Here is a 27,183-nt window from a genome sequence, read left to right as displayed (position 1 = left end):
GGCCCAGAATAAAGAAGATCATCACTGTAGAAAGTGGTGGTGGTGGGGCTGAAAGTGTAGTTTGGCAATGCTACCACCACCTGCACCCCACATCTGGTTGTGCAGATCATTCACTCTGGGGGACACCTGGAACCAGCCAAAACTCTGCTTATCAAGCTGGATACACTGGCTCAGGGATGCATCTGGAGAAATACCCACTTTCATCCTCTCACAATGAACCCACAGGACTGTGCCCCCAGAGGAGGTGTCTTTCTAATTCATTTGCCTAGAGCGGGCACCACTGGCCAGCAGTCATCCTGAATGCATAACACCATTATTGAAACTCATTGTTAGAAATGATCTTCCACATCAGTGGGAACATAAATTCAACCTTTTAGAACAGATTTGCTTTCAGAAGAGTTAAAAATTATTTGCTGTCAAACAAAGAAGATGAGTGGGTGGCCAAGATCTGTGAAATCTGATTTCTGGTCAAAACTTGTTTCACAAAGAGAACTCTGTGATGTAGAACATCATCCTGTTAAGAGAGATAATACAAAACCACACATCAACCATTTGCTTCTTGCAGAGTCTTTAAGATGTCCCAGGATTTTTACAGAATGCCTGAAAGTTACCAAGGGAGAAATACGAGGGTGGGAATCAGAGGGAATAATTCTGGTCCTAGGGCTGCCAAATCCATTTGTGATTTGTGTGTTCTTTGGCAATTCATTCACCTCTCTGAGCCTCAATGTGTGTGTGCATGTGTGTGTGTGTGTGGACAGTAAATGATCTACCCTCCAGCTCTGAGTTACTGCTCTTTGATTAAATCATTTTAAAGGATCAGAGCATCAAACAGGCTTTACCATCTAAGTATAAGATTTTGACATTTATATTCTCTTGGGTTTCAAAATTTCTTGGAGTCTTCCATAGCAATTACTGAAACACATTTCAACTACCAGTTGTTTACTGCCCTAAGTGTCATTTTGTCTATTTCCCTTGATAAAGCAAAGGTCTTTATATTTCAATTCATCATTTGAGATGTTGGACCAAGGTCAAAAAGACATTCCATGTCTGTAAGGGTTTTGCTTGTTTTTGTTTTTGTTTTCTGATGAATCTGGTTTGGGACAGACTGTATTTAACCTCCTGGGTTATCTTCTCATTACCTTTGAATACATAAAACATCTGAACTTTCCAACAATTTCCCTAATCCTACAGGTGTTGAGGTTGCTGTATCATGTACCAAAGTCATCCTTCTGCTTTCTTTATACACACAGGCCTCTCAAATGCTCTGGAGACATTGCTTAATCCCTGTGTGCTTCTTTAAAAACATATCAACTATCTCATTTGCAAATTGGTCAGAGAAAGGACAGCTGGTTAGAAGCCTGCAGGATGAGTGGGCTGCCCATTTGCACAGCTGGCTCAGAATTCACAGCAAGGTAATCCTTGCCTTAGGGGATTTCAGGTAGTATCCTGGCACCGTACTGTACTTGTAAACTGGAGGATAACTTTGTGTTACCCACCCCCTACCTTCTCTCCAAGTTTGTGTGTCTTCACTGTTGATCTGAACCAGCTGATCTGCAATGCCTTCAAGACAGTTAATAGCAAGCTTCTTCTTTAATAACAATGACCATGTTATAGAATATATGACTAACAACAAACAGATTAAAGTCCTCAAAATTCAGTCCTTGCCTCACTTACTAATGGGTCTAACAGGATGGCTCCTGTGAACATGGCAAAAAGCCCCTAGGGAAGATTGTTTACACATGATCTTTGTCTGAATTGACCAACCTCCCACTCAAGTCACTATGTTCTAATATTTACCATATTCTTTCATTTTTAATAATGAAAGAAGAAATCGAAAGGTGAACAATATAATCAGCGATTCTCAAGTTTAATTTTAGGGTAGCAATGTAATGATATTCACAAATAACAATGGCTCTCTGCAAGAGTTTCAAATAACGGCTGGGCCAGCTCCTGTAGGTCAGTGGTTAGGGCACTGGACACATGCACCGGGGCTGGTGGGTTCAAACCCAGCCAGGGCCAGCTAAAACAACAATGACAACAATAACAAAAAAACAGCCAGGCATTGTGGGTGGGCGCCTGTAGTCCCAGCTACTGGGAGGCTGAGGCAGGAGAATCGCTTAAGCCTAAGAGTTGGAGGTTGCTGTGAGCTGTGATGCCACGGCACTCTACCAAAGGTGACATAGTGAGACTCTATCTCAAAAACAAACAAACAGACAAACAAAAAACCAAAAAAACAACTTTCAAATGACTCCACTCTATAATCTTTGTTCCCAGCACATTGGAACATGTGACATTGGTTACACACCGTGGTCACTTCTCTGGCTGAAGCCCTGTTTGTGGATAGAGCCCCTTCAAGTGGTTTACACACATGTGGAAGCACATGCCTGGTTTTCTGGGCTGCCTATCTTCTGATTTCTAGGATAGGGGATGCCTTTAGGGCCTCCAAATTGAAAGAAATCAATCAAGCATTGAAAGAAATCAAAATAGTTAATGAAAGACACAGTTAGATAAACACTCCAAGATGATCTCAAGTTTAAAAGACAGCCAATGTAAATCCAAAGAAACACCATTCTTTTCTTCGTGAGCCCACTCAACTCCCCCCACCACCCCAGATACACCCTCTCTAACAGAAAATGCCTGTGCTCCAGAGGTGTTATGACCCCTCCTCCCCTCAGATGGTTCTAATTGCTTGAGGGCAACACAGGGCACCAGAACTCACTGCAAAGGCCTGAAACCAATTCTGCTTCTTGATGTGTTCTACGCATTCATCGCACTGCTCCTGGAAGTACTTTCTCTGCTTCTCATCCAACAAGCCAATCTGGTACAGGAATTCTGCATAGCCTCCTACGATCTGAGGACAAAAGAGGCGCCTGTAAGCCTGACTGGGTAAGAAGGGAGGAATCAGCCAACTAGGAAAATCACACACACACACACACACACACACACACGTATGTACACACAACACAATACACACACACACTTGCACTGAATAGCCCTTGTAGCCTGACGTATGTAGTAAGTTGACATGTTGAAACACTGGGTAAAAATTAGGAAATTTAAGTCATAAAGTTAACTTGGTATTTCCTTTATCAAGTGAGGCCTCTAAAGTAAGAGGAGGCTTCCTTCTGACAAAAGGAGATTTAATCTCTTTATGGGACACATGGAAAGAAAAAAGGAGACACCTACTGATTCAGGATCAGAATATGCATCTCCAAGAGCGATTCCTTTCAGGTTGATCTTCTGTGCCCTCATGGGATTGAGGGAGTGGATGAGGTGTGCGATGGCAGGCACATATTTCCCTGCATAAGACTGACAAGGACAGATATTGAAATGGGCACTTACAAACTGACTGCTAGTAAAATTATTTATACTTAAGCTAATTAAAATAACAACAAAGCAGAGATTTTCCATGTGAGGGATACCATCTGTTTCTTAACCTCACTTTGTAAGTTCTACAATAGCAAAGAGCTGTTTCTCAAATTTTTTGTTGTCCCAAACAGCACCGAGTTAGGTGCACAGGTTAGGTGCACAAAAGATAATAAGTGCACGTGTAATGAGCAATTGTTCTAATTTCCTTTCAATATAAAATGGTGGGCCCAGTAAACACAATTATACTATCCATTGGGCTTTTCTTACCAGAAAGTTCCATTCAAAGATTTATAAGCGAAAAAAACATTTCAAGACCAAAATTAAGATTTAAAAATCTGATAGTGACACCAAATTTGAAATCAACATGTATTAAAGGAATAGCAGAAAAAGTAAAGGAAAGTAAAATTTATTGGCCACTGAAACTTTCACTTGAACTTTATTTCCAAACTTTTCCAGCACAAGGCCCTCTTTCAAGGTCAAAATATTTTGTAGATAATTTTTCCCCTAACAAACGTGATAAAAGTCCTACTTTTAGACTATGCTGAAAAAGAGTTACTATTGATCCAATACTGTTTTTGTGTTTTTTCCAACAGAGAGTTGCCTTCTTGACGTCTCCACCTGGATGTCTAATATTAAAGTGTGTGTGTTCAAACTCAGGTTTACCCCAAGCCCTTCTGTAGCCTCCCTTTCAATTTAGGTTAACTCTGTTCTCTGGATCCTCAGGTCAAATCTCTCTTCCTCTCACACCCCAAAGAAGTCCATCACCCAAACTTGTCAACTCCACCTGTTCTGTCCAAACCTGTCCAGAGCCCAGTATCTTCTCACATCCCCATCCGTCACATCATCTTTGTCCTGGATTGCTACAGTATAGCTTTCTCACTGCCCCTTTCTCTTGTTCCTTAATCCCCATCCAGTCTATTTGCAAGATGTGGTCCTGCTAAAACGTAAAAAGAGATCATGCCACTCCTCTGTTCAAACCCTTTAATGACTTCCCATCTCCACCAGAGTAAAAGCGAAGTGCTTTTTCTGAGGCAAAGGGTGGAATGATCTGCTTGCTTTACTAACCTCATCCCTTATTGTCCTTTCGTTCCTTCTTCTCTGGCCCATCGGCTCCATACTATCCCTGCATCAGGCATGTGCTGCCAGGGCCTAGGCATTAGCTGTCCCCTCCACCTGGAACACCCTAGCCCCAGATACCCAAAGGGTGAATTCCCTCTTTTCTTCAAGTGAGGCCTTCCCAGGGATGCCTTCTCTACCCAACCTAATCTAAAATTTTAGCACCACTTCTTTCACATTTTATACTCCCCTTCTTTCATTTATTTTTCCTTTTAATGCTTTTCACTTTCCAACTTACTTATCTATCTTGTGTACTCTTGTTCTCCTATCCATACTGGAATATAAGATCCGTAATCACTGGGATATCCATCTATTTTATTTATCTGAGTCTATTATGTAATAAAAAGTTGATGAATGAATGAATCTGTATTTCAAAAAGATCAACGCATATATGTTCAAAATAGACGAGAGGCATTATGTGGGTATCAGTGAGTCCACAGGAGCTTCATGGTGTCTCCACGGGCTTATAGTTCAAAGTGTGGGAACCAACGAGAGCTCTCATTTGGTCTATCACCATATGCTGGACATATCATTATTCCCATTTCAAGATGAGGACATTGAAATTTAGGTTAAGTGGTAGGGCCAGAATTATACCTGGTCTGATCAACTACAAACCTAAACTCCTTTTGCGTTATGATAAAAGAATGTAATTTATACAATCTCCTCATTGCTGCGGCCTTCCTGTGCAATAAAAATTATTTAGGTAAAGTATTTAATCAAATAATTTATTCATTCATACTCATGAGTACATTTTTAGCTATAAAGATGTGTTTATGTGTCTGAAAGTTGGCTTCTTGCATAAATGTGCTACATTCTCTTGTCGATGAAAATAAGTGAACATTTACCAAATAAAATTTCCGTAATATGACACAAAAGCACATTTCCCTTAGTAATCATTTCATTAGTAAAGATGTATTATTATAAAGTCTCCATTCTACGATGGTTTATTGGGCAATTCTTCTGTCAAAGACATTATGTAGTTACTCAAGGAGACACAAAAATAAAGTATAAAGCTTGTCCTCATAAAGGTCACAATATCTTTTGAAACAACATTATGGAAACCTTGACTGAAATACTATGGAGCAAAGTTGACCATTTCATGGATTATTATTTCCCAAATCTGTATTGTACATTGCCCAGCACAAATAGGTCCATAAAAACATGTTTGACAATTAATGACTTCTCAGGCATTACTACTAAATATTTTTCTCTAGTGAAAATTGTTATGAATGCTAAAAAGCACATCTGCCACTGATATTCTCATTCAAGTCATCTTGTTATAGGACCTGATAATAAAACACCTCTCTTGACTCTTTCTGAAGTGGAAGGGCACACACTTTAAATGGCTGTATAGGTAGTAATGACAATTTTTTGCTAAAACGTCAGCATTTTTATGGCACCTTCCCCCACTGATCATCATGTGTATCTGAGATATATACAGGCAGAGACTTAAGAAAGAATACCCACTTGATTTTTAAGCATCTACTATGAATCAGTCCATTTCATCTAATTTAATTTCAGCCAATTTAAGGTAAGCATCATTTTTCTATATCTTACAACAATGAAAGGAAGGGTCTGTGCATTTTGGTCATGTGTCTAGCTGAAATTCAGCACAGGCTTGGCTGTCTCCAGGACCCCCCTTTCTCATTAGCCTATTCCAGGTTGTTCAATGGGCCTGAAATACACTGTGGGTCTCTGATGGCCCAAAGCTGGGACCATACCTTGGGTTTATCGACTCCACGCTTGCTAAGCTGACCACTTACAAAAGACAGCGAGATGGATAGTTGTATAATCATATCGAAAACCAGATGGTTCAATATTCAGTCTGCATCTGCTGACTGTCATGATGTTTACCTCATTTTTTTGCTTTCTAATGACTATTGCATTCTGCCTTGCTTTGTGTCAGTGTGACAAATCCTTCATTGCCTTTTTCATTAATCATTCCATTAGTTGGGTGACTCAGGCTGTCACACAGTAGATAATTATAGAATTATTTTATGAAAACAGGCCCTAAAGCATGATAATAAAATTTCAATTATTTTATCTCTCCTTGTTGAGACACATTTCTTTTATTTTTTACAAGATCAGACTTACCTATTCCTTTTGAATCATTTATTTTTCAACTTAACAGTTCTCTGACCACCTCAAATGCTTCAAAAGACAATCAGACAGTAAATCAAGTATGTTTTATTTTACCTAGTTTTTCTTTTCTGAATATATTTGAAATAGAATAGACCCTCATATTTAAGAAGAACTTAGGTGTGATTGTTTAGGATCTTCACTTTATAATCATGATTCTATAATTTTATGAACTCTTGCTGTTTTTGTTCTGAGTTCTGTCCCCAAAGACAATACCAGAATTCTCAGTCTCCTGGCTTCTCTGATCTATAAGGCTATTCACCAGTGTGGGCAGCAGCTGGCCAGTGAAGCTCCTGACGCCTGTGAATTAACAGTAACCTAACATCAGATCAGACCCTGGCAACAGCAAAGCAATTATAGAAACAAAGAAGAAAAGCGTGGCCAGAATTTTAGAATTTACCAGTAACCTTCAAATGAGGAATTTGGCCACATGAACATACACCTCTAACACAATAATTGAAACGAGGTCAGCAAATAACACATCAGGATTTCAGTCTGTCCTTAGCCTCCTTTCTGATCCTTAAAGGAGCTTCGAGCTACGGTTTCAAGCATTGCTCTTGTTTGGTTAATTTTTCCCATGGTGACCAAATTTTGAGCTCACCACCAATGAGAAGGACCAGAGGTATTAGGGTGTGGTTATACTCGCTTTGTATTTGCTGGAGCTTAAAGAAGCAATAAACTTCCAATTCTCCTCTTACATCAAAAGGATCTCAGAATTCAGTTCTCAATCTTTTGTTTCCCCCGTGAGAGCAAAAGGTCTCAATAGCATAGCTGAGAAGTAGTTCTGAATCTTGGTCTGCAATCTTTCTGAGTTCTAAAATAATGTTTGGAACAGCCTAATGGAAATCACGTGAGGAGCACATTGTACTTGTAAAAATAGTCTAGAGGAAAGGTAATGCTTGGTTAATTATCCAGATGTGTAAAAGCACAATGAAGTTGGACTTAAAGAAACTTGTAATTGTGTATTCTGTCTGAATCTTTCCCTTCTTACATGTTTTAACAACATTCACTGTCTACTTACTGCAACCCTGCCCCTTGGATACTTTTAAGGAAGGAAAAAAGATTTCATATCTAAAATCAAGCTTCTATCAGCTCCTCCAGAAGGAAAAATAAAACAGTATCAGTGTCATTATAAAGGAAACAGTATCCTCTTACAGAAATTTCACATATGTTAGCAGTTACTATGTTTAAGCTACTCTCAGTTGACCACATTTAAGTAAGTAAGGCTTCAGTTTAGCAGAAAAAAAAAAAAAAAAAAGAAATAGATGCAGTTATACTCAGTATCTACCTTGCCACCGCCTATGCACTTCATGGATTTTTTTGGCTTTTGAAATGAGGTGCATCTAAACCTGGACACGGAGTTTCACCATCCACAGGCCTGTTGAGAGCCCTAAGGGATATGCTTTCCTGCTCTGTCCCCACTATCTCCAGCCACTCGAGAAGAATGAGGCCTCTGAGATGAAGAATTCACTATAGAGCTGGTGAGAACGCCTCTGTATCCCTAGAAAAAATCAAGGCTGGCTGTCCTTTGGGAAAGAGCCATAGGAAGGCCTTGTTCTCCAACTCCTCCCATGCATGGAATATGGTAGAACTGCCCCACCCCCACTTATGGGAGTGGACCAGAGAAAGCAAGAGAATTTCAATGGCTCCAAGAAAACTTTAGACACACATTGAAAACCCAAAGAAAGCCATGAAAACTGGTGAAATTTATTACATTTAATAAGTGAGCCTTGAGAAATAATTGCATTCCAAGAACTTAGAGTCTTTATATCACTCAAAACATCCATTTACTCCATAAAACTTCATGATCAAAGTCAAAGTATCAAAGCCTAAGTATCGTGGAGTAGCATGCAACGTAGAGCCACAAGGACAGGATTAGGCTTGACTTGACTTCATCTAGCCTTGGGGTAAAAGCTTATTTCACTCAGTACAATTATTTTCTCTGAAGAAAGAAACGTGGCTTTAAAATGGTCAGTTCAGAAAATTAATGAATGAGAAAAGCTAGAACTCCAGTGTGTGGTAATCGCTACAATTTCCTAAACGTCTGTAGACCATGCATCATCTAATTCAAGACCACATTGCTACAATGAAAAGAAAAAAAGTTTTCTAACAAGAATATGGCTTTATCAAAGCCATCTATTTCTGTTGAACATGTGCTTAAAGAGAAATTTGTAAAATCTGCAGGCATAAACATAGAGCAAAACATTTTGACCTATAGCCAAATGTCAGTCATGTAAACTATGTAGACAGACATGATACCTTCCAAGCAATATATTCTTATTTAGTATTGAGAAGATGCTCCTTAAAAAAAAAAAAAAAAAATCAATCCGTCAGTGATAGGCTTAAGTGAACAAGATGCATCTTTCCCCGCTTATCTGACCTTGGTGCCAATTTGCAGAAACCTAGCTTGTAGCCAGGTGACTCAACCAGATGAATAAACCCTTTTGTTTAAAATGTAGACCACAATTAATTTGACTTTTAAATAGAGCCTGAGCACTTGGGGCTGCATGATGTAAAACAGCTGAGTCTTTGTTTGCTCACCATAGGTAGAATTCAGAAGGTTGACACTAACAATAGATTTAACTTAGCATTTCCAGCCCCCATGTAGACATCTCATCTAATCAGGTACTATTTATGTATGCATGTTACATGGTCCAGCATGGTAGTTCCCTTCAGACAGAGCTTATAATGACTTCTGATTTACTTATATTCTTTTCCATGCAACTAAAGAATCAGTAAATACATATTGATTTGATTTGGATATGCTATCCTAAAGCCAGAGGCCCAAGTTGCAAACATTTCCATATGCCCTCCTTCACTTCTTTGGGTTGTAGCTTAAACCTTGAATTTTGTAATATTAAATTCAATTAAATTGTCACAAATCCATTTTCAATTCCAAAGAAAATATTGGCAAACGCAGATGAACATAATTGAAAATAGACATTTGTTATGAACTCAAGTTAAACCAGCTTGAACGTTATCTAATAAAATTCAGAAAGTTCCAAGTATTGAGAAATAATTGCATCCCAAGGACTTCAAGTCTTTATATCACTCAAAACATCCATTTACTCCATAAAACTTTATGATCAAAGCCAAGTCTTTATGATTAAAACTAAGTCTTGGCCAGAGAGACAGAGATGTCCAAGAAGCTAGGGAACTTCTGTTTACATAAGGTTGATGACTCTAGAGATTCTGCACGAAATATGGAAGGGGGTGTTTGACTCCCTTCTGTAGAAAGTGGACCTGTTCTGTGGGAAGAGGCAGGCCCTGGAGGCATCTCCACAAGCAGGGTTATAATCCTCAGCTAGTTCCTGCATGACAATCTTCAGGCTTTGGAGTCTGACTGCTCCTCCACTTTCTGGCTGGGTAACCTTGATAAGGCACCACCTCTCTAAGCCTTAGTCTCCTCACCTATAAAATGGGGGTAATAAGAATAGTGCCTACTTCATAAAGTGGCTATCAGGGTTCTAGGGGGTTAATGCATAAAACAGTGCTTAGCATAATGCCTGCTTTCATTGCTATTCTCAAACAAGATCTACAAATAAAACACATGAACTAGACATCCTTGTAGCTACCAAATTTAATGATCACAGTTTGGGCCAATAGATAATGATACAAGTCTACACAGAACAGTACAGTAAGGATCACAAGCCTGCTAGGATAGCTCTCCCACCCCACCTTAAATGCCTCTCCTCAACTTTCATGTTAGTGCTTGAAATTTCCCTATTACGAATGTCTTTCCATGTATCAGCAATGTTCTCTATTACATACAAACATGTCGAGAACCCTGACTGGGTTTATCAAATCTTTTCTAATGGACAATGAGCTGTTAATAAGTCAAGACGGCTGAAACAGAACAATCATGATAGGGATGGAAGAAAGATGGAGAAATAGAACCCAAACACAATATAGCCAACAGGAGGAAGGCTGAGGGTGGGAGTTGGGCCTGGACTGGCCAGGAAAATAATGGAGGGGGAAGGGACATCCCCAGGGACTATGGCGTAGGGAGAGAAAGGAAATAAAAGGGATATAAAAAGGTGATGGAGAGAAACATATCAATATTTTTATTTTATCTAGCCATAGCTACTCTGTAACATTCGTTAAGTACTGTGCTTAGTGTCGAAAGAAACAAACTAAACAAACATGGCTCTTACTGGGAGCCCACCTTCTCAACCCAGTGGGCCATGATGATCTTAGTAAGGGTTGTCAGACATGATGCTCCCAATAGGGCCCTCCCTGACCCGTGCAGATGAATATAAAGTATTCCATTAAGCTCTCTAATTAATTTTTAAATAGCTTCAAAGTTTTGACTGTATTGGGCCCTCAAATAAACCAAAACTGCTTCTAAAGAAAGCCTGCAGTTTTCTGCTGATGGAGAAGAAACACCCAGTTTTAAACACATGCCCTGACAGATTGGAAGTGCCTCACCATCCGATGTCACCACTGTCCATAAGTACCGACACTTTCCCAGAGTGGTACATAAAGCCCCATGTTCTGGGAACAATAGTCAGTCCCCTTAGTCCCATCACCTGCCTGCCTTCTGGTGAAGACTACTTTGCTTTAACTTCTAGCTGGGCCCATGTATACTTGAGAGGATTCTAAATGTGTAAGAATAAAGGCAATCTCACTAATAGTTACTGGCTCAGAAAGGATAACACTTACAAAGGAAGTTAATTATGGGAATTAAACACAGCTTTGTTTCTCCTTTTGAAGTAAAAATTTTCATTCCTCAAGGAGGGTGATTTACAGACTCATTTGTCTCTTTTGAGAGAAAATTAATTCCAGTTGGTGTTCTGGGCAGAAGTGAAGAGAATAAGAGAAGGCGATGAAGCAGCTTTTCCTGGGCCCTTCCTGCCAGCAGCAGGCCCACCCTCCTCTCTGGTGTGGCCATGTCATGGTCCACACGGTGGGGCAAGGAGCTGGCGTGGGCCCCGACATGTTTTGCTCCTTATCATATAAAACACAAGCAAACAGAACTACTATCAAATGGTAAGTTTTGTTTTTTAGACAAAGTAAACTATTTCTTTTAACATGGTTTCAAAATAGCAGGACACAACTATGAGAAGGACTTTACCTAACAAATTCAAATATTGTGACCTGGTTGTTTGTACCCTCACAATAACCTGAAATTATCAAAAAATGATTTCAAAATAATAGGCACAGAGTAGAGATAACAATGCCACAACTCAGTCAGTACCAAACAGACCATCTATTTATTATTTTTTTTTAATTGTTGGGGATTCATTGAGGGTACAAGAAGCCAGGTTACACTGATTGCAATTGTTAGGTAAAGTCCCTCTTGCAATCATGTCTTGACCCCATAAAGTGTGACACACACCAAGGCCCCACCCACCTCCCTCCTTCCCTCTTTCTGTTTCACACCCCATAACCATAATTGTCATTAATTGTCCTCATATCAAAATTGAGTACATAGGATTCATGCTTCTCCATTCTTGTGATGCTTTACTAAGAATAATGTCTTCCACGTCCATCCAGGTTAATACGAAGGATGTAAAGTCTCCATTTTTTTAATGGCTGAATAGTATTCCATGGTATACATATACCACAGCTTGTTAATCCATTCCTGGGTTGGTGGGCATTTAGGCTGTTTCCACATTTTGGTGATTGTAAATTGAGCTGCAATAAACAGTCCAGTACAAGTGTCCTTATGATAAAAGGATTTCTTTCCTTCTGGGTAGATGCCCAGTAATGGGATTGCAGGATCAAATGGGAGGTCTAGCTTGAGTGCTTTGAGGTTTCTCCATACTTCCTTCCAGAAAGGTTGTACTAGTTTGCAGTCCCACCAGCAGTGTAAAAGTGTTCCCTTCTCTCCAAATCCATGCCAGCATCTGCAGTTTTGAGATTTTGTGATGTGGACCATTCTTACTGGGGTTAGATGATATCTCAGGGTTGTTTTGATTTGCATTTCTCTAATATATAGAGATGATGAACATTTTTTCATGTGTTTGTTAGCCATTCATCTGTCGTCTTTAGAGAAAGTTCTATTCATGTCTTTTGCCCATTGATATAAGGGATTGTTGGCTTTTTTCATGTGGATTAATTTGAGTTCTCTATAGATCCTAGTTATCAAGCTTTTGTCTGATTGAAAATATGCAAATATCCTTTCCCATTGTGTAGGTTGTCTCTTTGCTTTGGTTATTGTCTCCTTAGCTGTACAGAAGCTTTTCAGTTTAATGAAGTCCCATTTGTTTATTTTTGTTGTTGTTGCAATTGCCATGGCAGTCTTCTTCATGAAGTCTTTCCCCAGGCCAATATCTTCCAGTGTTTTTCCTATGCTTTCTTGGAGGATTTTTATTGTTTCATGCCTTAAGTTTAAGTCCTTTATCCATCTTGAATCAATTTTTGTGAGTGGGGAAAGATGTGGGTCCAGTTTCAGTCTTTTACATGTAGACATCCAGTTCTCCCAACACCATTTATTGAATAGGGAGTCTTTCCCCCAAGGTATGTTCTTGTTTGGTTTATCAAAGATTAGGTGTTTGTAAGATGTTAGTTTCATTTCTTGGTTTTCAATTCGATTCCAAGTGTCTATGTCTCTGTTTTTGTGCCAGTACCATGCTGTCTTGAGCACTATGGCTTTGTAGTACAGACTAAAATCTGGTATGCTGATGCCCCCAGCTTTATTTTTGTTACAGAGAACTGCGTTAGTTATACGGGGTTTTTTCCGGTTCCATACAAAACGCAGAATCATTTTTTCCAAATCTTGAAAATACGATGTTGGTATTTTGATAGGAATGGCATTGAATAGGTAGATTGCTTTGGGAAGTATAGACATTTTAACAATGTTGATTCTTCCCATCCATGAGCATGGTATGTTCTTCCATTTGTTAATATCCTCTGCTATTTCCTTTCTGAGGATTTCATAGTTTTCTTAATAGAGGTCCTTTGCCTCCTTTGTTAGGTATATTCCTAGGTATTTCATTTTCTTTGAGACTATGGTGAAGGGAGCTGTGTCCTTAATTAGCTTCTCATCTTGACTGTTATTGGTGTACACAAAGGCTACTGACTTGTGGACATTGATTTTATATCCTGAACCATTACTGTATTTTTTGATGACTTCTAGGAGTCTTGTGGTTGAGTCTTTGGAGTTCTCTAAGTATAAGATCATGTCGTCAGCAAAGAGGGAGAGTTTGACCTCCTCTGCTCCCATTTGGATTCCCTTTATTTCCTTGTCTTGCCTAATTGTATTATTATTCCTTGTCTTGCCTAGTTGTATTGCTAGAACTTCCAGCACTACGTTGAATAGTAAAGGTGACAGAGGACAACCTTGTCTGGTTCCAGTTCTAAGAGGAAAAGCTTTCAGTTTTACTCCATTCAGTAAAATATTGGCTGTGGGTTTGTCATAGATAGCTTCCATCAGTTTTAGAAATGTGCCACCTATGCCTATACTCTTCAGTGTTCTAATTAGAAAACGATGCTGGATTTTATCAAATGCTTTTTCTGCATCTATTGAGAGGATCATGTGATCTTTATTTTTGCCTCTGCTAATATGGTGGATAACGTTTATAGACTCGCGTATGTTAAACCAGCCTTGCATCCCTGGGATGAAGCCTACTTGATCATGATGAATGACTTTTTTGATGATAAGCTGTAATCTATTGGCTAGGATTTTGTTGAGAATTTTTGCGTCTGTGTTCATGAGTGAGATTGGTCTGAAATTCTCCTTTTTGTTTGGGTCTTTTCCTGGTTTTGGTATCAGGGTGATGTTTGCTTCATAGAATGTGTTGGGGAAGATTCCTTCTTCCTCAATTTTTGGAATAATTTCTGCAGTACAGGAATAAGCTCTTCCTTGAAGGTTTGATAGAATTCTGGAGTTAAGCCATCTGGACCAGGGCATTTTTTGGTTGGAAGCTTTTTTATTGTTTCTTTGATCTCAGTGCTTGAAATTGGTCTGTTCAGGAGCTCTATTTCTTCCTGGCTGAGTCTAGGGAGAGGGTGTGATTCCAAATATTGATCCATTTCTTTCACATTGTCAAATTTCTGGGCATAGAGTTTCTGGTAGTATTCAGAGATGATCTCTTGTATCTCTGTGGGATCAGTTGTTATTTCCCCTTTATCATTTCTGATTGAGGTTACTAGAGATTTTACTTTTCTATTCCTCGTTAGTCTGGCCAATGGTTTATCTATTTTATTTATTTTTTCAAAAAACCAACTCCTTGTTTCATTAATTTTCTGAATGATTCTTTTGTTTTCATTTTCATTGATCTCTGATTTGATTTTGGATATTTCTTTTCTTCTACTGAGTTTAGGCTTAGATCGTTCTTCTTTTTCCAATTCCATAAGATCTCTTGTGAGATTGTTGATGTGCTCTCTTTCTGTTTTTCGAATGTAGGCATCTAAAGCGATGAATTTTCCTCTCAAAACTGCTTTTGCAGTATCCCACAGGTTTTGGTAGCTTGTGTCTTCATTGTTGTTATGTTCAAGGAAGTTTATGATTTCCTGTTTTATTTCTTCCTTCACCCATCTGTTATTCAACAGAAGATTGTTTAATTTCCATGCCTTTGTGTGGGGTCGAGCATTTTTGTTAGAGTTGAGTTCCACCTTTAGTGCCTTATGGTCTGAGAAGATACAAGGTAAAATTTCAATTCTTCTGATTCTGTTGATATTTGTTTTGTGTCCCAGGATATGACCAATTTTGGAGAATGTTCCATGGGGTGATGAGAAGAATGTATATTCTTTATCTTTGGGATGGAGTGTTCTATATGCGTCTATCAAGCACAGTTGTTCTAGGGTCTCATTTAAGTCTCTTATATCCCTGTTTAATTTCTGTTTAGAGGATCTGTCCAGCTCTGTAAGAGGAGTGTTAAGGTCCCCTGTTATTATGGTATTATCAGATATCATATTGCTCAGACTGAGTAAGTCTGTTTCAAGAATCTGGGAGCATTTAAATTGGGTGCATAGATATTTAGAATTGAAATGTCTTCTTGTTGTATTTTTCCCTTGACCAATATAAAGTGACCATCTTTGTCTTTTTTGACTTTAGTTGGTTTAAATCCACATGTATCTGAAAATAAGATTGCAACTCCTCTTTTCTTCTGAATTCCATTTGCCTGAAAAATTGTCTTCCAACCCTTGACTTGGAGCTTTAATTTGTCTTTTGAAGCCAGGTGTGTTTCTTGCAGACAGCAAATGTATGGCTTGTGTTTTTTAATCCAGTCAACCAATCTATGTCTCTCCAGTGGGGAATTCAAGCCATTAACATTTATTGAGATAATTGATAAGTGTGGTAGTATTCTATTTGTCTTATTTTGTGAGAGTCCATTGCTTAGTTTTATGTTTTGCATCAGTGTGGAGGTTTGGTTATGTCCTTTAATTTCTGAGTTCTTACTTTGCTGATGATCCATTGTGGTGGTCAGTGTGCAGAACACGTTGAAGTATTTCCTGTAGAGCTGGTCTTGTTGTGGCGAATTTCCTCAATGTTTGTATATCCGTAAATGATTTGATTTCTCCATCAATTTTGAAGCTTAGCTTAGCAGGGTACAGAATTCTGGGCTGGAAATTGTTCTGTTTAAGTAGATTAAAGGTAGATGACCATTGTCTTCTTGTTTGGAAAGTTTCATTAGAGAAGTCTGCCATCGCTCTGATGGATTTGCCCCTGTAGGTCAACTGGCTCTTACTCCTGGCAGCTTGCAGAATCTTTTCTTTTGTCTTGACTTTGGACAGGTTCATCACAATGTGTCTTGGAGAAGCTCGGTTAGAGTTGAGGCGACCTGGGGTCCGATAGCCTTCTGAAAGCAGTGTGTCAGAATCTTTGGTGATATTTGGGAAATTTTCTTTTATGATATTCTCTAGTATGGCTTCCATTCCTCTGGGGGCATTCTTCCTCCCCTTTTGGAATTCCTGTAACTCGTATGTTGGAATGCTTCATAAAGTCCCATAATTCTGACAGTGAATGTTCTGCTTTCTCTCTCTTCTTTTCTGCCTTTTTTACTATCTGAGTTATCTCAAGAACTTTGTCTTCTACCTCTGAAATTCTTTCTTCTGCATGGTCTAACCTGTTGCTGATACTTTCCATTGCATCTTTAAGTTCCCTGATTGACTGTTTCATTTCCTTCAGCTCTGCTATATCCTTTTTATATTCTTCATATCGTTCATCTCTGATTTGATTCTGTTTTTGGATTTCCTTTTGGTTATTTTCCACTTTATTAGCAGTTTCCTTCATTGTTTCCATCATTTCTTTCATTGTTTTCAACATGTGTATTCTAAATTCCCTTTCTGTCATTCCTAACATTTCTTTATAGGTGGAATCCTCTGCAGTAGCTACCTCATGGTCCCTTGGCGGGGTTGTTCTGGACTGGTTCTTCATGTTGCCTGGAGTTTTCTGCTGATTCTTCCGCATGGGTGATTTCTTTTATCTGTTTCCTTGCCCTAATTTTCCTTTCACTTCCTCTTGCTCTTTAAGTTCTCGTGCCTGTGGAAGTTGCATTTGGGTTTAGACGGATTGAACACACGTGACCACTTGCTGGTTTTCCACTCTTTTAGTCCTCCTCTTGGGGTCCAGAAGTCTCTCGCTGACTCCCTGTATCCTCTCAGGGGTGATGATAGGCAGATCACACCAGCCAGATATGCCTGTAGTCCTATATACCCAGACTCACGGTACCCAGATGCAAGGAAGTTGTTACTTGGCTGCCATCTTGCTCCCCAGAGCATCTATTTATTAACACTTCTGCTCCCATCCACATATGTTAGGCCATATGCTTTGGAGTCATAATATATCAATGCAGCTTTTCAACATGAATGGTAATAATAGTCATCACTTGCTCACCACTGCCAGTCATAACGCTAACTATTTGAGGAGGATTATCTAATTAAACACCCAGAACAATCCTATGCTGTAGGTACTATTATTTCCAGACTGCATTACAGTCAAGTCTCTGAACAGCTGCTCCATATGTGTTGAGCATCAGGCTATTTTCATTCATAGCACACAAATCTGAAAAAAGATATTTAGGCCCAGTGCATTTGTTTGAAAAGTGGAAATGCATTTCTGAGTTTATGCATTTATTTTTCAAGGATGGTTCTACAAACTGAGTAGCGTTATTGGTTTAGCTTTCCTCAGAGTGTGAGAGAAGTGAGAGTTCAGAAGAGAAAGGACTTAATTTTCTTGAAAAATCTAGAACAACTTTTTTTTTTTTTCTGGTGGTATTAGTGGATAGCGGGAGGGTGGGCTGGTACTATGTTTGAACTTCAGTTATGTATAGATCCTTTAAGACTAAGCCCAGGTAACTACAGTTGAACTTCTTGTAAAGGAAGATAGCTTTGGAAGTGACATAATTTAAAAACCAACCTCTCTGACTGTAAGAGGAAAAACAGAGGCCCAGGAGGTTAAAAGACTTTCTTGGAATTATCTAGTTAGACACAAAGCCAGCCCCAAATCAGGTTAATATGAACTTTACTTTTTCTTTCTGCCCCGTGGCCTTAAAACAGAAGACAACCTGGACAGAACAACATAGACCACAGAAACATAGCATTCTAATAATAATAAAACCCACCAAGCACCATTATTTAGTGTTCTTCCTTCCAGGAAGAGATGTGCGCCCAGAGTGAATGTCCCCCATATGCGGTTCTGTAACGATGCTGCTGCCTGGCGGCTGTCCTCTACCTCAGGCCCTGCCCGTCCCTGCATTCACATCTTCCTTCATCACCTGGAAGGGACAGGTTTCCTTAGAAGTATTCATCCTGGCATCAAAGAAGATAAAAAGAAAAGTGTCCTGCATACATTTTGGAATATGCATTAAACCACTAGACAGATGTAAAAATAGACAAGTCAAATTTTTCATCTGGGATTTGGTAGCCTTGCCAAACGTCATGGTTTATATCAACATTGTGGTTAACAACATTGCCACATTATTTGCAAGACAAGAAATTTCACACTAAGCAGATCCCTCTTCTGTTGGAGGTAGACAATGGGCATTTTCCAGGGTTGCTACCAAATGATGAGGGTATCACTTCGTCTCTCTTTCCCTAATTTGCCTCTGAAATTGATTAGAAGACAAGGAACAGTAGTGAATTACTGGTAGAGGTCCTAAGTAATCCTGACTGGATAATTGGCTTTAAAAATGTGAAGTATAGCATGCTAAACAGTCAGAATATCTTTCCCAAATAGTTTTTAGAAAGAGAAGAAAGCAGGCACTCATTATCCTAAGTGAAAGACAGTTCCTACTTCCATTAACTTGCAACTCTCTTGGAAAAACTGAAACACGAGACCATGTTTCTCTTTCACTCTCTTAGGGTGGACATCAGTGGATGTGTTAACCCTCCCCACTTCCAGCCCATCTCCTTGTATCATCATGGGATCTTCCCCTGGAGACCTCCCATTCTCAAGCCTTGTGGTTCAGAGCATGAAGGCTCCCATGCTGGGGCTGCCCTCGGCACCATCCTAGCCAATCTGTAGATTCCAATCCCCTGGCCTCAGTTATTGGTTCTAGGATAGGCATGGGATCCAAATGGATCATATGAGATTCGGGAATATGGATAGATTGCTGGAAAGAGAAGTTGAGCTGGTTGGCTACACCTACTCTGAGTGGGTAGAGAAGTAGGACTATCCAAGTGAAAGAACCTGTCTGATTTAATCAAGTCTCATTTATTTATTTTTGTTGTTGCTGTAATTGCCTTTGGGCTCTTAGTCATAAATTCTTTGCCTAGGCTGATATCTAAAAAGAGTTTTTTCTGTTTTCTTCTAAAATTCTATTGGTTTCACACCTTAAATTTAAGCCTTTTGTCTATCTTGAATTAATTTTTGTGATGAGTGAGACACAGGGGTCCTATTTCCTTATTCTGTATATGGCTAATTTTCCCAGAATAATTTATTAAACTGGGCTTCCCCACCCCCCCAGTATATGTTGTATGGAAAACAATATAAAGATTTCTCAAGGAAGTAAAAGTAGACCTACCATTTGATTCAGCAATCTCACTCCTGGGTGCTTACCCAAAGGAATCGAAGTCATTTTATCAAAAAGACCTGTATTCTAACGCTTATTCTAGCACAATTCACAATTGCAAAAATGTGGAATGAACCCAAGTGCCCATCAATTCATGAGTGGATTAACAAAATGTGGTGTTGTGTATACCATGTACTACTCGGCCAAAAAAAGGGATGGATTTTGCCTTTTGCTACAATTTGGATGGAACTGGAGACCATTATCCTAAGTGAAGTATTTCAAGAATGAAAAAACAAACATACCACTTGTGCTCTCTAATAAATTAGAACCAACTGAGGGGCACACGTGTGCATAGAGGGAGTTAAAAGTCATTGGAAATCAAGTGCAGGGGTGGGAAGAAGGGAAGGGCAAAAACCTACCTAACGGGTACAACAAACACTATTCAGGTGATGGGCACACTTATAGCCCTGACTCAAGCATTATAAAGCTTTTCATCCAGCAAAAACATTTGTACCCCCTTAATATGTTGAAATTAAAAGTTAAAAAAAAAAAACAAACCTGTCTGAGAATGGAACCAGAGAAGTACAAAGCCAAGTACACAGATCAGGAGAGAATGACAAATCCTTATGGTCGGCTATGAGCACCGAGATTCAACTGTGCCTGATGCTAAATCCATCAATCAGTCCCCCTTTTTACTTAAGCCACTTTAAATAGGTTTTCTGTCATTCACAAGTAAAAGAGCCTTGACTAATACACCCCTATTTACTCTGCGAAATTCAGCCCACCTTCTCTGGTTGGCCTTTTCTGAGGATTCCTTATTGAGAGGTGTCTATCTGCAGCTTTCCTGTGGCTATTCATTTTTCTAGCCATTTTGCTAATTGTACCTTTCACTCTGTATGGTAATCATTAGACTTTCAGGTTTAGAGCAGGGTCAATGTCTAACCTAATTCCTAATACTTCCCTAATGCCTCAGACTTAGGAGAGACTCAAAATATCTGTGTTGAATTGAATTTGATTCTAAATACTCTTTCAGTGGATGTTGTACCCTTAGTTCCCATAGTGCTCAGAATAAAGTCCAAACTCTTTGCTATGGGCAGCAGGGACCCCAAGGATCTGCCTGAGTCTCTTCTCTCAGCTCCAACCCCAGGGCTCTGTGCTCTTCCTTCAACCCCCAAGTCTGCTCCTTCCTCTGAGTCTTTGCATTTGCTATTTCTTTTGCCAGGAGAGCTGTTCTTCCAGACGCTGAAGAAATCGTTTTATCACATCATTCAGGGTTCCACTCAATTATCTCCTTGTCAGAGAGCCTTGCCTAGACAATCTGATCCAAAAAAGCACTTCTGTCACACTCCAACCTTTGCCCTACTATATCTTTTTCATGACGCTTATCACTGTCTGATGCTGGAGTACCCAGTACATATTTATTTTACTTATCACTGTCTACTCCTCTAGAATGGATGAGGTCAGGGATTTTTGTTTGTTTTATTCACTGTTGTATTCCTAGCACTTAAAACTGTATCTGTGTCCTCAAAATAATGGCTGGTATAAATTTTATTTTTCATTTTATTTTATTAAAAAAATGTTTTTTGAGACAGAGTCTCACAATGTTCCACTGGGTAGAGTGCCATGACATCATAGCTCACAGCAACCTCAAACTCTTGGGTTCAAGTGATCCTCTTGCTTCCCAAGTAGCTGGGACTACAGGCACTTGCCACAACATCTGGTTAGTATTTTTTTTTTCTACTTTTAGTCTCCTAGCTAATTTCCTTCTATTTTTGGCAGAAACCGGGGTCTTGCTCTTGCTCAGGCTGGTCTTGAACTCCTGAGCTCAAAGGATCCACCCACAGTGGCCACCCATAGTGCTAGGATTATAGGCATGAGCCACCATACCTGGCCTTGGTATACATTTTACAAATAATCTTAAATTGAAAAGGATGAAAACAGAAAGCTCTAAAATTGAAACCAATATTGATAAGTGAACCTAACTGCATATTAAATTGTAACATTATCACCCTGAAAAAGATAGAGTTCTGATAACTTTTAAACACAGGACTTTGATGATAAGTCTATAGTGAGATGTAGCCTAAGGATGAAAATAGCTGCAGGAAAAAACAAAAACAAAAAAACAAACAAACAAAAAAACCAGTTAAATGTAACTTAGAGGTTTCTTGTTGTTAATGGTACTGATGGAGTAATTCTGAAAACATTTGGGGGCATAATATGGGACTGAGCAAAACAAAAAGCACGTTGCTGTACTCAATGCACCAGGGAAAATGGGGTATGTAACTGTGGAATGGGGAAAGAAGAGAACTCGTGGTGTGAAATTAGACTTATGGGTATTGGTATGAGGTCATTTTGTTTCCTAGCTCTGCCAACAAAATCTAACAGAAATGACATCCCAGAAGTAATGAGCACCCTTCCTGCTTAGGACCTGGGTTTTAAATATCATTCCTCATTCCGAGGAATCAGGCCTCCTTGACAAAAATATTTCGGGGGGACAGCAAGGAAAGTACAAGATGATATTGGAACATACACTGAAGGTACCAAAAGAAGGTATACACTTTTATTTATTTTTTAGACAGAGCCTCACTCTGTTGCCCAGGCAAGAGTGTTGTGGTGTCAGCCTAGCTCAGAGCTATCTCAAACTCCTGGGGTCAAGTGATCCTCCTGCCTCAGCCTTCCAAGTAGCTGGGACTACAAGTGCCTGCCACGGTGCCCAGCTAATTTTCTGGGGTTTTTGTTTGTTTGTTTGTTTGTTTGTTTGTTTTAGAGATAGGATCTCACTCTTGATCAGCCTTGTTTCAAATTCCTGAGCTCAAGCAATCCTTCTGCCTCAGCCTCCCAAGGGCTCAGATTACAGGCTTCAACCACCAGGCCTTGCTGAAAAAAATGTATATACATTTTAAGAAAGGAAAAAAACTTGCATTAAAAATGTAATACTTAGGTCATGTTTGACTATGGCAATTATAAAAGACACAATATATAAGATAACAAACGTTATTGGCTATTGAATATTACAATTTTAATGCAGTTTTTTTCTTTTTTAAAAAGGTGTATACATTTTTTGGCACTCTCTGTATTTCTACCAAAAAAATAAGGAAATGCTCAGAAAGTAACGGGGCGCTATAAAAAGAGCACAGCTTGAAGGGGCTGCCATTGACAAAACTGCAACAATATAAACATCAAGAACAATAATGATAGCAATAAATTATAACAGATCAAATAGGTATAGCAATGAATACCCATGAATTTACAGTAAGCTTTATAGAAGTAAATAATAGAGAGAAGGAGGGAAAACTTCATGACAGAGGAAAGCAAACGACAACTATCGTAAGATGGTTTAGAAAAATTACCATTTTGTAACTGCCAGTGTAATAACTGTTTCAGACAGGGGTCATCAATGGATATTAAAACTTTTGGGTGACAGATTTTCAGGGAACAGATGTTCACATGGTCTCAGATTATTAATTAATTATAAATAGAAACAAGTATCTTTACAACAGTGAAGACACCTTGACACAGTGATCAAGTTCACTACCACAGTAATGGGCATGCTGACATTACGAAACTCCTGATGTGATACAACAGAAAATATACAGCATCACCTCTGTGAAGCTCACACCAAAATGTTTTGACATGGAGGAAAAAAGAATCAGACAAATTCAGAACACAGAACATTTCACAAGGCATCTGGCCAGGGCTCTTCCAAATCATCTTCATGAATGACAACAAGAAAAAGGCAGAGACTGAGACATGAACACGCACTGTACCCATGATATTATATGAACCTTTATTGAGTCCTAGATTTAAAAAAAATGCCGTAGAAAATATTTAGTGGATAACTGGATAATTTTGAATATAGGCTCAATTAATATTTATATAAATCTATGTTTCTGTATGTGTATACATATTTTAAATGGACAGACTGGCATAATATACTTCAGTCTTGCTGAGGTTTGAGCAACACAAGTAAACATGACTTCAACTCACCTCCCCAGTGGCATAAAACTCATTATCTTTATATTCAGGAAACAACTGGAAAAACTGAATTAATGCACTGCAAAAAAGAATAACAACAACAATAAAAGTCAGTCAGAAAAATGAATCAGAAATCAAACCCTTTGGTAATAGGTGTTAATATTCATTTGAAATAAGTAGTAATTTTGCTGTGAGCTTCTATAGAGCATTTTTTTTGAAAGCCTCATGTACACAATATTGCATACTATATGGACGTTTAGAAAACACATGTGAGTTTACTTTATGCTACTAAGAAGTTTGGAAAAATGGACTTCAATTTACTGGGCACATTTCCAAATCTCTGTCTTACCAGTTTATATCATCCACTTATTGGGGGAACCTTGAGGAAATGATACGGGCTTTCACCTACAATGCAGCAATTCTTGGAGGTGGCTCTATAAACCTTGTGACCCCATTAGCCCAGGTTTGTGGTAAAGTAACTGGAACCTCAGTTGCTAACCAACCTCCCACTAAAGGAGACCCTAAACATTTTTAATGGAGCTCCCAGAACACCAACACTTTAATAACCAAAGAACAGAAAAACTAAAATGACTATAATCTAAAGTAAAACCAGCACATGGCCACAGATATTAAAGTGGCCTCTGAGCCAAGAAAAATTTACATTTACTTAAGAGGGCAACAGCCACTTTAGTGAGTTAAGCTTAAATTGATTTAAACAGACTCAAAGAATTTTTTCATAATAAGCCGGGGAAAAAAAGATGAATCTTTAAAATGATTCTCTAACTGACAAAAATCTTTCAAAAAAAGGAAATCAAAAACTTGTGAAACTCAAAAGCCCTCTGAATGTTTTGACCCAGATTGCAGTGACTTCCAGACGCTAGGGAGGGGCTTTTGTCCCAGCTTCCTGCTAAGGGACTAAAAACCGTGAGCCACCTAGGGAAGATAAAGGCAAGGAGGCTCTGGAGGAGCAGAGAGTTCAAGGGTTACAGAGAGGCAAAACTGGGTCATTACAATCACCATGATCCTGGCTATACTTAATTTTCAAAGGCTCCATAAAAATCCACCACGTGACACTACTGTAGGATTTTGGTGTATTTCTGTATTCATTATTTATAGTGGCCTTTGTAGCAATTGAATCTGAGGAGCTGCATTTTATAGCTTTCATGTTTGTGCTGGCAATAAGCTGGCTTTTGAACACAGATAAAAATAAGCATTCATTCTCCACCCTTTCCTCTCCAACCTCCAGGCTAAAAACTACTTCCCTTTCTCTCTTCCTGCTTAGTGGAATGGTACTAGATAACTTAATTCAGTAAATCTCAATTAAGTGTTACGCTTTAGCTTAAAGCTCATTTCCTTGTAGTATCTGTTAAAGACTCATCAGGGCTGCCAGATTTAGCAAATAAAATTATGACATCCAATTAAATTTGAATTTCATATAAACAACAAATAATGTTTCAGGGTAAGTATATTTGAAATATTTAAGAATAACCTTAAAAATTATTTGTTTCTCTGGAATTCAAATTTACCTACGCATTCTGTATTTTATCTGACAATCTTAGTGGGAGATAATCTCCTAGGTTATTTCAAGCTCTAAAATGCCAGAATTCTAAAGGCAAGGATCTGCTTGAGGAAGTTATCATGGAGTTTTAATTTTATAGTTATATCAGAAAAAAATAATTGAGGCCAGGTGCTCATATCCCAATCCCAACACTTTGGAAGGCCAAGGTGGGAGGATTACTTGAGACCATGAATTTAAGGCTGCAGTGATCCATGATCATGCCACTGCATGCCAGCCTGAGTGACAGAGCAAAACCTTGTCTCACAAAAAAAAAAAAAAAAATTGGCTGATTTCTTTTTTAGCAAGTGCTTGGTTGGTCTTTCTTCAATAGGAGTGAAGAATAAAAAAGGTAAATTTAGTAAGTTAGATTTACATATGCCACTTCCTCATTTAATTGCATTTATTTTTATTTATTTTTTTATTAAATCATAGCTGTGTACATTAATGTGATCATGGAGCACCATACACTAGTTTCACAGACCGTTTGACAGATTTTCATCTCATTGGTTAACATAGCCTTCCTGGCATTTTCTTAGTTATTGTGCTAAGACATTTACAATCCACATTTACTAAGTTTTACATATACCCTTGTAAGATGCACTGCAGGTGTAATCTCACCAATCCCCCCCTCCCCCTCCCTCCCCTCCCTTTCTCCTTTCCCCCTATTCTTAGGTTGTAACTGGGTTATAGCTTTCATGTGAAAGCCATAAATTAGTCTCATAGTAGGGCTGAGTACATTGGATACTTTTTCTTCCATTCTTGAGATACTTTACTAAGAAGAATATGTTCCAGCTCCATCCATGTAAACATGAAAGAGGTAAAGTCTCCATCTTTCTTTAAGGCTGCATAATATTCCATGGTGTACATATACCACAGTTTATTAATCCATTCATGGATCGATGGGCACTTGGGCTTTTTCCATGACTTAGCAATTATGAATAGGGCTGCAATAAACATTCTGGTACAAATATCTTTGTTGTGACGTGATTTTTGGTCTTCTGGGTATATGCCTAGTTGAGGAATTATAGGATTGAATGGCAGATCTATTTTTAGATCTCTAAGTGTTCTCCATATCTCTTTCCAAAAGGAATGTATTAATTTGCATTCCCACCAGCAGTGCAAAAGTGTTCCCTTTTCTCCACAGCCACGCCAACATCTCTGGTCTTGGGTTTTGTGATATAGGCTAGTCTCACTGGAGTTAGATGATATCTCAAAGTAGTTTTGATTTGCATTTCTCTGATGATTAAAGATGATGAGCATTTTTTCATATGTCTGTAGGCTGCATGCCTGTCTTCTTCAGAGAGTTTCTCTTCAAATCCCTTGCCCAGCCTGTGATGGGATCACTTGTTCTTTTCTTGCTTATACGTTTGAGTTCTCTGTGGATTCTGGTTATTAAACTTTTGTCGGAGACATAACCTGCAAATATCTTCTCCCATTCTGAGGGCTGTTTGCTTGCTTTAGTTACTGTGTTCTTGGCTATGCAGAATCTTTCTAGTTTGATCAGGTCCCAGTAGTGTATTTTTGAAGCTGCTTCAATTGCCCTGGGGGTCCTCATCATAAAATAATCGCCCAGGCCGATTTCTTCCAGGGTTTTCCCTACACTCTCTTCTAGTATTTTTATAGTGTCATGTCTTTTTTTTTTTTCTTTTTTTGCTTTACATTTTGAATTCTCTCTTTTTTTTTTTTTATTAAATCATAGCTGTGTACATCAATATGATCATGGGGCACTATACACTTGGTTCATAGAATATTTGACACATTTTCATCTCATTAGTTGACATAGCCCTCCTGGCATTTTCTTAGTTACTTTGCCAAGACATTTACATTCCACATTTGCCAAGCCTCACATGTACCCTTGTAAGATGCACCACAGGTGTGATCCTTTCAATCCTCCTCCCTCTACCCACCTACCCCCTCCCTCCCCACATTTTTCCCCTTCCCCCTGTTCTTAGGTTGAAACTTGGTTATAGCTTTCATGTGAAGGTCCTAAGTTAGTTTCATAGTAGGGGTGAATACATTGGATATTTTTTCTTCCATTCTTGAGACACTTTACTGAGAAGAATATGTTCCAGCTCCATCCATGTAAACATGAAAGAGGTAAAGTCTCCATCTTTCTTTAAGGCTGCA

The 27,183-nt window shown here is 38.8% G+C and overlaps 1 protein-coding gene across 13 annotated transcripts in view; it reads right to left on the bottom strand.

The window, feature by feature from the left end:
* CPVL (carboxypeptidase vitellogenic like) overlaps nucleotides 1-27,183 on the bottom strand; it is a 249,760-nt gene that overhangs the window by 115,470 nt on the left and 107,107 nt on the right. For 12 of the 13 annotated variants that reach the window (XM_053609286.1, XM_053609291.1, XM_053609285.1 and 9 more), the window contains 3 exons: nucleotides 23,511-23,577; nucleotides 3,187-3,309; nucleotides 2,720-2,851 (listed from right to left, as the gene is read on the bottom strand). In XM_053609286.1, coding sequence (XP_053465261.1) covers nucleotides 2,720-2,851; nucleotides 3,187-3,309; nucleotides 23,511-23,577 — 322 coding nt within the window. The remainder of the gene's footprint in view (nucleotides 1-2,719; nucleotides 2,852-3,186; nucleotides 3,310-23,510; nucleotides 23,578-27,183) is intronic. The other variant, XM_053609297.1, reaches the window with a different exon arrangement.

This window comes from Nycticebus coucang, chromosome 11 (assembly GCF_027406575.1).
Source record: "Nycticebus coucang isolate mNycCou1 chromosome 11, mNycCou1.pri, whole genome shotgun sequence".
NCBI lineage: Eukaryota > Metazoa > Chordata > Mammalia > Primates > Lorisidae > Nycticebus > Nycticebus coucang.
Note: the sequence above shows the minus strand (reverse complement) of the source record. Positions and strands in the feature narration are given on the sequence as shown.